General features: G+C 37.8%; 1 protein-coding gene and 1 long non-coding RNA gene across 3 annotated transcripts in view; one reads left to right on the top strand and one right to left on the bottom strand.

The window, feature by feature from the left end:
* LOC107313504 overlaps positions 1–13,368 on the top strand; it is a 37,927-nt gene that overhangs the window by 6,617 nt on the left and 17,942 nt on the right. Inside the window, exons 1-2 of one of the 2 annotated variants that reach the window (XR_004307093.1) lie at positions 6,450–6,537; positions 7,771–7,917. This is a non-coding gene — a long non-coding RNA (uncharacterized LOC107313504). Of the gene's footprint in view, positions 1–6,449; positions 6,538–7,770; positions 7,918–13,368 lie in introns of those variants that run through there. The other variant, XR_001555018.1, reaches the window with a different exon arrangement.
* Positions 5,702–8,872, bottom strand: LOC107313502 (interleukin-8). The gene is made up of 4 exons (XM_015861822.2): positions 8,658–8,872; positions 7,750–7,885; positions 7,081–7,164; positions 5,702–6,527 (listed from the first exon to the last, which is right to left on the bottom strand). Exons 1-4 carry the CDS (start codon positions 8,716–8,718, stop codon positions 6,497–6,499), a joined length of 312 nt encoding a protein of 103 aa, XP_015717308.1. The 5' UTR covers positions 8,719–8,872; the 3' UTR covers positions 5,702–6,496.

Here is a 13,368-nt window from a genome sequence, read left to right as displayed (position 1 = left end):
TGTGGCAGGGGGTGATGGAAACCCAGACGTCATCCTGATAGGGAGACAGGGCGCAGCTGGGTCATTTACGGAGCCTCGGGATTTTGGAAGTGATCTAAAAACTGTCATTTTAGATCGAACTGCTGGAAGTAGTTATTACTCATCTAAGCTTTCATCAATCATGATGACCATTTAGTTGCACATGTTTGTCATGTGTCTTTGTTGTGCACGGTAAAATGTGCTTTCAATTCTATTTTGATCATCTGTAAAATATTTTACTTGTTCATAAATTTATTACTAATGACGAACAGCAATTATTTCTATTAGTTTCAGTATGATTTCATCTTAACACATGACATTCTTTGTAGCATTTACTCATTGTCCCTTGACTTCTAACCTAGTATCTCAGAAGCCATGCATGTCTATAAATGCATTTAATTAGTGTTTCCAGAAAAATGATAATTAAGAATGGGCAATTCAGAAAGTAAACATGTCCATATTTTTTGTATGCGTCATTTTATTGTAGGAAAATTTTTCAAGTTGCTTAGAGGAAGGTTAGATCAAATGCTTAGTAGACACATTACCTGCAATACATTTTAGCAGTTGAACTAAATAAATGTATGTATGTATAGAAATGAATTGACCTGCCAGCCAAATTCTCATGCAAAAAGGAATACTTATATAAATGAGACAGTAAGAATCAAATTGTGTTGAATCGAGAGGAAAAATCATTCCAGTTAAATTATGAGTGTGTGAGAGGTATGCCATGCTGAATTGCAGTGAACTTGCTGTTCACACTAGAAGTCTGGTTGAGGATAGGAATGTAAACTAAAAAAAAAAGGCCACTGGGAAATTTATTTTAAAAATCTATGCAGAATGTATCAACAGTATCAGCTTCACTTACTGATTTCTGTAACTCATTATCTTGGTGACGATATTTCCATATTCCTGTTTGGCATATTTTATTCAAAGCAAGTCAATAGTTTATTTGTTTTAAGATTTCACAGTTTTGCTTTTTCTGGTATACATGGGTTTACCAGAAATGCCAGAATTATGTTTTGTACTCCCTAATATGCAAAATAATGCCAATTTCTATGTTTTCTTTCTACCTATGAAAAAAAAAGCAAGTGCAGAGGGCCATTTTGTTCAATCCAACCACAGTATAAGAAAAGAAGAACTTCTTTCCTTTCCTAAACAAGAGTCATATCCTGTCAGCCCAGGTGATTTGGATGAATACAAGCATGGTGTACATCTCTGCTTGCAAATGGATTTTGGCTGCTCTTCTGAAAGTTACCTAAGGATTTAGATACCTTAATTGCCCCAGTGAATTTTTGTTTTAGTTTTGATTCACTTACAGTTTATGTAGTTTTGATTAGTAGAAAAACCTAAGCTGAACATCAGTGGAGGCTTGAAATTTTAAGTGCATGGTCTGAAGATGATTTCACATTGAATCTCTCTGTGTGGGAAGAAATATAGCAATCATTCTGTCACATGACCTTGGTTGGGTTTTAGCAGGTAACAATTACAATTATGTTCTTTGTTGGTTTGCTATATTTGGTGGATGTGTGTATATATGACTTCTCTTTTAAATCTCTCTGAATTGGGGAGACATAAGGCACTCATTTATTGCATGTGTAATTAATTATCTCCTAACATACAGCAGGTAGCTGTGAATTCCCAGGTAATCAGAAACAGGCATTGGCTTCTAATTAATTTTGACTGTGATATTTGTTGTTTTCTTGATGCTTCCACTTTGCTTCAACTCAGCATCTCATTCTCTCTTAGAAGGTCTGCATCAAGTAAAAAGAAACAGCCATGACCCAACCTTTCATAGGTATGTGCAAACTTGCCATCAATCATCTGTCACTGAATGCTTTAGAATTTAGTTCATGGGACAAGAATGTATTTTGTTAGTGTATCAGTGTTGTGAATACTTCATTGCTACAAAGAGACCTTCCTGTAAGTGCATGGAAGAGGGCAGTTAGTTTTCACAAAATGCATGTGTTTCTTCTTACTTGGGTTCTAAATCTTTTACAATCTTAAGTTTCAAAAAGGTGAATTAAGTGGGCAGACTTATTCATGTAGCTCTAATACATACTATGGTACTTTTACTGGTCCAGAAAATGCTTGCAAGATAAAGCTAGAAATCATCAGTTTCAGCAGCTCATTGCAAGTGTTGATTCAGCTCTTAAAATTTGGCTTTCATGTTTTGATGTGTTGTGTTAGCTTGGTCAGAAAAGCTGCTTACTTCTCTTCCTTCAGTTGCTTTCTCCAAAAACTGAAGGATCTTTGCAGGAAAGGCAATTCCTTGGGTCCAAATGTGCTTTCAAAATAAGTTGCTTGTCTAATGACCTTCTGCTTTCACAAATTTTAAGGTGTGAATTTATGAGAAATAGTGATCCACAAAGGAAGAGCGTATTAGAATTTTTCTAGTTTTCCCATCTTCCAGTAGAGAATAGAATAAAATTATAGACCGATAACAGAGATGCCAGTGTGCCCCATGGGAGGGAAAATTCTTCTAGGCTGAGTCACTGGAGATAAAGGCAAGTGGGACCTCATCAATCTAGTATACCTTTCTTACAAAAATATTGATCACATTCCTTATGTATTTTAATTCTTAAGCAATAAGATAGTTGGACCTGTTAGAGGCTGATAACTGGCTAAAACAAATACTTATAAACAGAAGAAAGTTATTGAGCTATATTGAAATCTTCCTTCAGAAAGTTGTAGAAAGATGTCAGTATGCTGCCTTTTTTATTGGAGGGTGGTTGAAACTGTATTGGGAAGCCTATTTATGCTTATAGTCAAACAGTATCTGTATATGCATAGAGAAATTTTCATTTTGCTGTTGCTGCTGAGGAAGTAGATCTGTGTGTCATATGTCTGATGTTTCTAGACAATTGTGTACAATGTCTTATGCCAGTCAGAAAAGCCATCTAGTTCTAAGAAACATTTAGAAAGAGATTATGAAGAGAAAAAGAGGAAATAAGAGAAAATCATACATGTAATGTTGAGGGCAACCAGATGTGTGCAGTTCTACAAGATGTGATTAAACAGTAGAAACTTCAGTGTTACAAAATGGTGAGCAAGCAAAAATGATGATGAATTTGATGAAAAGCCATTGTTTCATAAGTATTATAAATATGCAGTTGCAGTAAACAGAGTCTGGACTTGAACTTCTGCTAGGCGTTTGGCCAAATTGAAGGAAAAGCTTATTCCTTTTGTGATTCTCGAGTTACACTTAGATTCTCAGCCCACATTCTAGATTTTTCCGCTCACAGTATGTTCCTCTCTAGTGTTCCACAGAAATGGTGAAGGCATCTACATGATGACTGCACCTAAGTAATAGTATTAAAAATAACTTTAGTTTTACAAATAAATGTTCGCAATGATTTTCAACAATAGGTAACTTGGGCTTAATTTTACAGGTGAGAACATTTTTGTTCCACTTCTTCACACAGAAATAAAAGAACATGTCTATTTACTGACTGAAAAGTCTGTGGAAGATTGATTTCAAACAGAACCTTTTTCAATGACATCAGTCATAATTTCCTCTTACAAAGAAGAATAAACGCAAAGCTTGGAACAAGTATGCAGTATCATGCAGCACTATGTGTAAACTTCCTGGGATTTTCCCTTATTAAATGATAGCAACATAAAAATGAAAAAAAAAATAAAAAATCCCAGAATGGGAAACAATACATAAAACAGAAGAAAGTAAAACATGGAGAAAATACCAATCACCTGATACATAACCAGGATGTTTGTATTGGGCAATATGCAGCACAGACAGGAGAGAGGAGGCCAGCATGCCAGGATTTGAAGTCTCTATTCTTTTAAGGAAGAGTTCAGAGCGTTTGTTCAGGGATTTCCCAGTATTTCTTCCAATGACTTCCTCAATGGTTTGCAACATTTAAACACTAGAGAGTAATATGCTTCTTGTATTAAGAAAACATGTGTGAAATGAAACATGAAACCTGAGAGAACAAATTCACTTCATGATGGAGGTACGATATGAGAGTGAAAATACAGCAGCCAACCATGGGAGGGAAGAGTAGGAAGAAAAGGGGAAGGATGCAAAGTTGTTATTTGGTTGCTGTTACAGTAGTATCAGAATGAAATTGTTGGTGAAAGTAGGAAATGAGAGTTGCTATGAAGGAACATGAAGTAATGGAACAGGAAAACAGTTGAGGACAGAAAGGACACTTAATTACCTCTGTTGTGTTTAATTACAAGGATGGAAGGAGAGAAATAGTGGAGGGTGATGAATGCAGACAGCTGCTGTAACACTGACTGGCTTTCTGACAGGGCTGTAGAATTACAGTTTAGATTGAAATTAAGTGGCCAAGGAGAGCAGAAGCTTGCATGCAATTGGCAAAAGGAGAAGATGGGCAAAAACACATTGTTGAGTGCAAGGAAATCTCAAGGTCCTTTCTTTCATTTTGATGCAAATGTTCTGAATCTTCCTTAATACCTATTCAGCTTTGCAGTGTATTATACAGATTATACACAGAAGTGCACACGCATACTTAAATAGTCAGCAAGAGCTGCTGTTTTCTTCCACAGCTGCTGTATGCTGTAATAACTGTAGAGCAAACAGTGCATTGCTCAGTGCTGAAGTGGCTGAACACCTCAAAATGGTGCCAAACTTGTATTGATAGGATAAGACAGTCAAGCAGGAAACTCTTCTAGACTCAAGCTGCAGTGTTAGAAAGCAGACATTCTTAAATATCAGTGCTGGATGCATGGAGGTAATCCTCCTATCATGCATAGCTTACACAAAAGATCTTCAGTTTATATACATTACTTGTGTTACATATGCAGAAGTTTTCCAAGAGGTATGTTACATATGCAGAAGTTTCTCAGAAAAATTATTTACTGAGAGCTGCGAAGAATGAGCTGCAAGCTCTTTTAGCCACAGAGATTATATAATTTGATAAGGAAAACGATTTTTTTATTCCTTCAGAAGGAGCACATACAGGATTTGATGAGTAAAGAGTCTCTCAACTATTTGTGTGCCTCTTATACCACAGAAATCTAACCATTTTTTGCTGTACCCACTGGAAAAAACATGTACCTGGAGTTATGGTATAGTCAATGTTTGTTGTATATTCTGTTTTTATCTTAGGAAGTTTTAATTTTTTTCTTGCAAGTGATTGAAGAAATATGTACAGAGCACCCTGTTAGATCTCCTTCCTAAATGGGTTCAGATCCCTGTCCTAAATCAAACAGAATGAGACCTTAAATCTTCTTGTGACCTTGAGGAACATGGGCCTGGCAAAGAGTGGGGTCAGAACCGTGAACTTTGAGAGAGCGAACTCTATACTGTTTAAAGAATTGTTGGATGAGATCTACTGGGCTGCCCAGAGAGGCTGTGGATTCTCTATCCCTGGAGGTATTCCAGACCAGGTTGGATTGGGCCTTGGACAACCTCATTTAGTATCAGTTCTGGAGGTTGGTGGCCCTGCTTGATGTCAGGGTTGAAACTTGATGATCCTTAGGGTCCCTTCCAACCTAAACCATTCTGTGATTCTAGATTAAAGTTTCCAGCATTTTAAGCTGCCCTCTTCCCAGATCTAGGAGTTTGATACTGCATTCAGTAATGTTATGTTACTGTAACAGAGAGTTATAGTACAACAGTTGTCATTTTAGCTCCAGAAATCAGGTTGGAATGGCAAAAATGAAGAAAACTGTTCTGAAGTAAAGCAGATGAAAATAGATATTTTTAAAAATAAAGTATTTATTAATATACTGTAAGGGATAATTACATTCTCACAAGCAAATTCTGTGTATGCATGCTGCAATTTTTTTCCATTAGCTGAATAACTCATGAATTATACATAGATCCAAATCCTTATGCAGAGTAATGGGTGTGTGAATGTTTCTTAAATATTCATCATGAGGAACAGAAAATCCAGTAGAGATTACAAAAGTTATCATCTTTTTCCATCTTGTATAGAAACTAGTAAATAAATATATTTATAAATACCATAGAAATCATAATAAATACCAAACCCACAGTCTTACAGATTCTGCAGGACAGATTTCTGAAGTTCTAAATCACAGTCTGCAGTCGACATGAGCTGACCGTGACTAGGAAACTGTTGTTGACACAACATACTAGAGCACTCCAGGGGAGCAGGAGGAATTACCAGTTTGCTGCTGTCATAGCAAAACAGTAGGGCTTAGTACAAACAAGCTTTGCTGTAAGTGCACTGCACTTAACTGATTGTGTCTGGCTGAAGTGGCTTCCAAGGGATCTTCATTTCCCTTAGCAAGTCACTTTTCCTATTCAGTTTCTTCAGTTTCACTGGACAGTGAGTCCCACAGCACTGACCACGATGAAAGGCTTTTTTAAATAGATGCAGTTAAATAAATAAATAAATAGATACTAGAATCTACAGTTAACGCTGATGCGGAAGGTGGAAGATGGAACTCTGCCTGATGCTTTCTCCAGATGTTTCTCCCAGTGGAAATCAGGAGCACTTCTGATGTTTTTTTCCTGTCTGGAATTTTCTCACAGTGGTGCATCAGAATTGAGCTGAGCCCTGTTAAGAGGTGAGGAAAAAGGGTAATTTAGAAGGTGGTTCATAGGACAACTGTTGTGGCTTAGCACTGCATAGTTAAAAGCAAATGATGTCTATCTGCTGTCTCAAGGCACAGACAGAATAATGTTCCAAAAGTAGTTACTGGAGCGTCTGTGTTTGCGTATCTGGTGCCCAGCTAGGAAACTTCTACAACGTGAGTTTCTGCATTCACTCATATCAAAGAATTCATTAACTTGGAAATTATTTGGAATTATTTATATAGGATACTGAAAGTAAGGGGAAGATAATTTTTAATAGCCCCATTTTTCATGATGTGTTCCTTTTCCTTCAAATGGAGTTGCCGGTTATCAAAGGTTTAGCTGTGGCATAGTCATTGAACAAGAACGCCGCAGAAGAGCCCACATAAGAGCCCAACTCTATAATTAAGCAATGTTTCCCCATTCTTTAGCTCTGAGTAAGAGAAAGTGGAAACTTAAACTATGAAACCCCATTAGTTGGCTTTTTTGGGAGGTTTGCAACTTAACTGCTTGATCTGAGAGTGAATGGGACTTACTTGGCCATAAGTGCCTTTACGATCAGCTGTACCCAGGGAGCAGTGGGGTCCAAGCACACCTCTCTTCCATCCTTTAGAGTAGCTCTGCAAAACAAGGAAGAAAGAAAAATTCGGAAACTAGTACATGGATTTGTTTCATGCACAGAATATAGTTACTACATGTTTAGAGCTCGTGTCCCTATGCTCGTAATACTCACACATTCATCAAAATTTTCCTTAATAAACATAGGCATTTATTTAGAATTTGCTTACAACAATAAGGATTCTTGAACAAGCTTGAAACATCCAGTGACAAAAGAAATTTTGATAGTATATGGATTGCAGCACTTTACTACCACCTCTGTGATACTTCAGACCAGACCAATTTCAGTGGTTCCCTAAATCTACCTGGGGGAACTTGCTTGTGGGTTTTGAGGTACATTATTACCTCATGTATTAAGAACTGACTGGTCTTTGTAACTCATGTTCTACCAGCACAGAACAAATATTGAATGGATCCCGTGACAGATAAATCATAGAATGGCTTGGACTGGAAGGGATCTTTAAGTTCATCGAGTTCTTGATGGTCACTTCAGGTATATACAAGCTCAGAGAGACTATAGAAAAAGCCCACAGCCACAGCATAATGTAGGTTGGGAAGAGAGAGGCTCTTGCAGATGGTTTACTTACATGATTTCAACGTTCTTGCAGTGGGGGCCGCTCGGTGTCAGCTTCACATCGTGAATGGATTTAGGGCGGATGAATGCAGAATGAGTGCTAATGCACTGGCACCGCAGCTCGTTCGCCATCTTTACCAGGGTCCTACCTATGAGCACAGAAGGAAGATTGCATTTGAGGGTAAGTTACAGTAACTGTACCAGCTAGAGAGCATGGCTGCTCTGTTCTAACAACATGCTGAAGTCCTACATTTGTTCAAGGTGCCTAAATCCTCACAGTATAAAAATCTGTTGCTTATTTTTTCAGAGGAGCTAATGCCCAAGTTCATTTAAAATTACATCAACATGCCTTTTTAAAGTAAAACCACGTATTTTGTGTTTACTTGTAATGACAGACAACACTGTACAATTAATTGCATCTTTTAGTATTTGGATCGATATACTGGCATGTATAAAGAAGAGAGAATCCTGTTATGTTTCCCTAATTTGAGGCCTGTCTTTGCTATGTTTATACTGTCTCTTCTCCACTTGCAGCTGTAGACTGCTTGCTTGAAACAGTATTGTCGTTAAATAAGAAATATGAAATACTGAGTGGGATGATACTGCCCTTTGTGGGAAGTTAGAGCAACTTTCAGACACTTTTAAAGAAGATCCTGTCTCTAGCCAAATTACATTTTAAGTGAAATACAGAGCCAGAATTAATTTCATTTGCATCCTTAAAATATTTCCCACAAGATGTCAGTAACTCTTCAGTGCAAGAGCTATAGTAGTAGATTTCTGGCTGAAGCAAAACTGTTGAAAACATTTCAAAAGAAATGTGCTCGCAGAAACAAGCAGAAAGCTGCCTCTCTAGGGGCACACATCTCAGCAAGTGCCAAGATAGTGCTGCAGTCCTGTGCATACTGGGATGGATTCACTTACCTTGTGACAGAGCTGCTGAAACCAGGAGGAGAGCCAAGACAGCTCCAAGCTTGCCGTTCATGGTTAGGAGTGTTTGGCTTGTCTTCTGAGCTGAGGTTTTGTGGAGCTGTGATCTCTCCTGTCAGAGGACTGCTGATGTCTGAACAGGGAGACCCACTGTGCTTTTATACAGTTCTTTGCCCGTGTGCAGCGCTCTGCTAGCATGTAGATTGCGTTAGAGGAATTTCCCAGATGTAGTAAAAATGAGTCACATGACTGTTGTGAAATAGCCTAGCTGATGATGAATTATTCTGCTGCAAATAATATAACATATTAATTTATTAAAGCACGTAAATAATACCCATGTAGTCTAGTTTCTTTTGTAGGCTTTTGTAGATTTTGCTTTTTCTGTAGTTTACATACTTATTTCACAGTATAACTTTATGATGGCTTTGGTTACATTTATGTTGTAATTCTATTATGTTATGTTTTGTTTCCTCATGGTAAAAACTGGGTTTGTGTTGCAGATTTTAATTTTATTTGTGTGTGTGTGTATTTATTTCTGTTGAAATGGTACTGTACAAAATAAATTCATCTCCAGTTCTTTTCTGTTCCCTGAAGGAACAGAGGGTGCAGTATTCAAAGCATCCTGGTGGATATTCAATTCTAAAGAACCTAGAAAAACATTCCTGCATTCCTGTTACAGTTTGAGGAAATTTTGTATGCAGATATAACGGCAAGACTTGCCGAATACATCTGCTTTGTTTGCTTTATAAATGTCAGTATTGTTAATAACCCATTTATCTTTCAGTTACGGTAACCCTAGGTCTTAACAGGAAAATAATAGTAAATTTTATGGTAGTACTGTAGACATGTTTGCTAAGGAACTTTGTTGCATGAGTATTCAATGGTAGAAATAATATTGTGCAACGAATACATTTCAAGGGAAAGCTTGGGCTCCGATGCTAGTTTGTCATATAAATGAAGATTTATGTTTTTATCCATTTGGAGTGTGTGTGATAAGATGAAGCCATTCTGCTCTGATTCTGTAAAAATATTGTCCTTTCGACCATGGTGACTTTGGCTGTTTGTCATCCACAACCCTGAAGTTTCGTGTTTCGTGGTCTGTGGACTTATAAAGGCACTTATCCCCACCTCCGAAGAGTTAAGAAAAACTCATCTTCAGAGTGTTTAATAGTTTATAATTTCTTAAACTACACTGTTTACTATTGGCCATGAACTCAAAATCCATCTGTTTCCCATCAGTATCTCAGCTGGCCCAGGAAAAAATACAGCTAAGTTTGACTATTCAGGCACTTACTGTGTCAACAGGAGATACCACTTCTGGCTGAAAATGATGCTCCTCCTTAATTGTCTATCTTACAGAGCTTTCCTGAAAAATGCATTCAGTTTTCTGAAGGCATGAAAAAGGAATAAATCATATCAGATATTGAATGTTTGTTTTATTGTTTATGTCAAACTTCTAACAAGTTTGTTCTGAACAAAGTTTGTCTGATTCTTTTCTTTAGGGATCTCTTTCTTTTTCTCTACATATATATGTATACACACACAGAGTAATTAAACTTCGTTGGGGGGTACCAATTTCTTTTTTAATCTTTTGCAGCTCTATCTAACTTTAGGGTGCACTGAAATGCTATTTATCCAAGGGGAAAAAATCCCCCTTGAATTCCCAATTACAGTCAGTGACTTTTTGCCCTCCTTCATGCTAGAGTAAGCTATTTCCTGAGTGTGGCAGTAACAGAACCACAAAAAATCCCCAGGACAAAAATGGAGCCAAGAGCCTGCTCCACCTATATGATTAACCCTGCCCCGGGGCTAAGAGCAAGTATCACTCTAAAAGAGCAGGATGTTTGTAATGAAATAAAAGCCCACTATGTTTTCCAAGAGCTGAAGCATCTCTTCTCACTACACTACACTTTTTTTCCAATATGACACAGTTTCATCAAAACTACAGGAGAATATATAATAGAAATGTTGTGGCACAGAAAGGTTGAGGTGTGAAATCAAGCCAAATTCCTGGCACACCTAACCTGTGTTCCTGGGAGTGCTGTGCTTTGCCCAAGTTCTCCCTGTATTCCTTCAACACTTTGCCTGGTATTTGATCCCAGTCCCTGCCTCCATGTGGGAACTCCAAATCCTTTATTTGATTTTGGCTGGGTGTGTTTTCCCAACAACCATCAGAGATGACTTATGTGAATGGAATTGCTTTATCTTTTGGAGGATAACGTCGCTGACTGAGCTGATAGTGTTATGATCAGAGACCTTCCACAATTAACCATGTTAAAAACATGCCATTATAATGAAGAAACTAGAAGTTAGGCAATAAGCCAATTACTGAAAGACTACCGAAAAGGGAAGGAAATGCTTCCTTTTCTTGTGTTTAAGGCAGCGTATAGGATGTGTTCTCCATGCTGCAGGATGTCAAAAACTATTTCTTTTTTTTTTTTACATGACTCAAAGCATTGTGTAATGAACACAAAAGTCAAAACATTTTTAGGATCTTGGCTGGCATCACTTGGAATCTTTTTATATAGCAAAGAACATGCAAACAGGAGGGATGTGGAGGTGTGGTAGGGATTCCTGGGCACTCTGGTAACCAAGACCATCAAGAGTGATGATGAGATGATCAGGAGAGATTTGGGCTTCAATACATTGCTGTTTCTGGTTGCCTCAGTTCAAGGTAGATGTTCTAACCATTGGGCTGATAAAGTTCCACTCTCTGCTAAAGTTAAGAATACACTTTTTTTAGTCTTCTGAAGTCACCTTCATTTCCCTGCAAAGGGCTTGCTGGCAGCACCAATTCCACTTGACCTGTGGTACCTTGAAGGGACAAATAGTCACCTACACTCAAAAACTGGGCACAGTGTTGTGCAAACTCATGCAAGTATGCCGTGAAGCAACCCACTGGGAGCAGATACACAGTGAACAGACTGTCTCCTGAACATCTGTTTTTTACTAAGTGTATTGAGGAAGTCATAACAAGGAAAGGGAAAAAGGTCAGGGCAACTGGTGGGGCTTTTTCACTTACGTGTCTAAATATAGATGGTTATGTACCCTTAGTCTGATCACCACAATTGTTGGACATTGCTGAATCTCTCTGGAATCACAAGATAGCAGGATAGCTTTTTAAAATTGATTTACCTTTTAATTTGTACATTTATAAATACAGTGGTACAAGTTGGTACAAGTATGTATTTATGCATCTGTGTATATTTATAGTAGTTACAGATCTGCTTGAAAACAGTCAGTTCTTCGTTGTAGTTTTCATTTGAAAGATTGCTGTAGGCTCAACATTTTCCTGTCACGACTGTGGCAATAAGCATTCTCTTCCTGCCAAGCAGAATATGGAAGTAAGATAAGGAAGTGATGGGAGGAAACATAAGAAGTTTGAAGAAGTTTGTCCTGTGAACTTCTGATTAAGTTAGAAGTGATTAGCAGGCAATGTATATGACATATTAATCTCTGGTTCTTATAATGTCACCCTGTTATTTTTCTTTCTGCCTAAATTACAGCCAACAAAGCTTTGCAGATGTCAGCATGAATACTTTCAGGTAGCGCAGGTTGTTTCAGTCTGAGCCCCTCATCAGACAGCACACAGATAGGTTGGCATGCTGTGCTTTGTCATGCTTCAGCTGTGCTTTGTCATGCTTCAGCTCTGCAGCAATTCATCCTTCATCTTGCTGTATCTGTCAGTGTCTTCTTACCTGTAAGTGGAAACTAGAGCACAGTGCATACCACTTTAAAAATAACGCAAGCAGTTTAGTAATTTAGTATCACTAATATCATCTGCTTCTTTCTGAAAACCATTAGTTGATCATTAGTCTACCCTGAGGCTGACAGTGGCTGGCTTAGAACTGCTGATGAGACATAATGAAGCACCTCACCGAGCATAGTTTAGTTGCCAGTTTTCTGGCAGTAGTAAAGAATCCACACCTATCCATTGCTTGCAGCTGTGCTGCAAGTGTACTCTGTCAAATATAATTCAGCTGAAGCCACTCCTAAACACACTTCATTTTCTTTAGTTACTTTTTGACTAATATTCCCCATTTCAGTGAATGGCATCTCTCAGATGTTTAAATCTTTTGTTAAAAGTTCAGTTTTAAGGATACGCTTCCAAAAATTAATTTTTTTTGGCGCACATAGAAAATGAAGCCATCTTTGGTCTTTTTACTACCCATTATTATAACTGTCAGAAACAGCTGTCATAAAGATCTCTGCCTCTTTCTCAAGGACAGATCTTTCTTGGAGAAATGGATGTGGCTTCACTTCTATCACATTTACCCAGGGGTGTTTTGCTTTTAAAAGAAAACTCCTAATGCTATATTTATGTGGATTGGGTTTCTTTTTTTGTTTTAGTTTGGTTCCAAAGTACTATTCACTGCTGAGCCCTGACCTGCCACTTCTGTCATGCAGCTTCATGTAATTCTGTAACCATGTTCTAATGACAATACTAGAATGCCTCATTTTTATAGGAGTTTTGGAATTTCTCCTCCTTTTTTAACTGCTTTTGCTGTTCCATGCACTGCCCTTCATCTTGTATTTTACTGCGTATTCTGAGTATCCTAAGGTCCTTCAGCTTTTCATCACAGTTGATCTTAATCTTTCCTACTCTTCAATCAGTGTTATCAGAATACCATATCTCATAGCTAATTAGCTTCCCAGACCAACAGTGAAAATGCCAAACCAAATAGGACTCCACACAAGCTTGTGT

The sequence above is a fragment of the Coturnix japonica genome, chromosome 4, assembly GCF_001577835.2.
Source record: "Coturnix japonica isolate 7356 chromosome 4, Coturnix japonica 2.1, whole genome shotgun sequence".
Lineage (NCBI taxonomy): Eukaryota > Metazoa > Chordata > Aves > Galliformes > Phasianidae > Coturnix > Coturnix japonica.
The sequence above is the reverse complement of the archived record's forward strand: the minus strand, read 5'-3'. Positions and strand labels throughout refer to the sequence as shown.

What these genes read in the sequence shown, in the direction of transcription:
- LOC107313502 (XM_015861822.2), bottom strand. Translation starts at nt 8,718, where the DNA reads ATGAACGGCAAGCTTGGAGCTGTCTTGGCTCTCCTCCTGGTTTCAGCA. An exon ending in TGCAAGAACGTTGAAATCAT is followed by an intron (nt 7,165 to 7,749) that starts GTAAGTAAACCA and finishes CTTGTTTTGCAG; the next exon opens with AGCTACTCTAAAGGATGGAA. An exon ending in GTAAAGGCACTTATGGCCAA is followed by an intron (nt 6,528 to 7,080) that starts GTAAGTCCCATT and finishes ACCTCTTAACAG; the next exon opens with GGCTCAGCTCAATTCTGATG.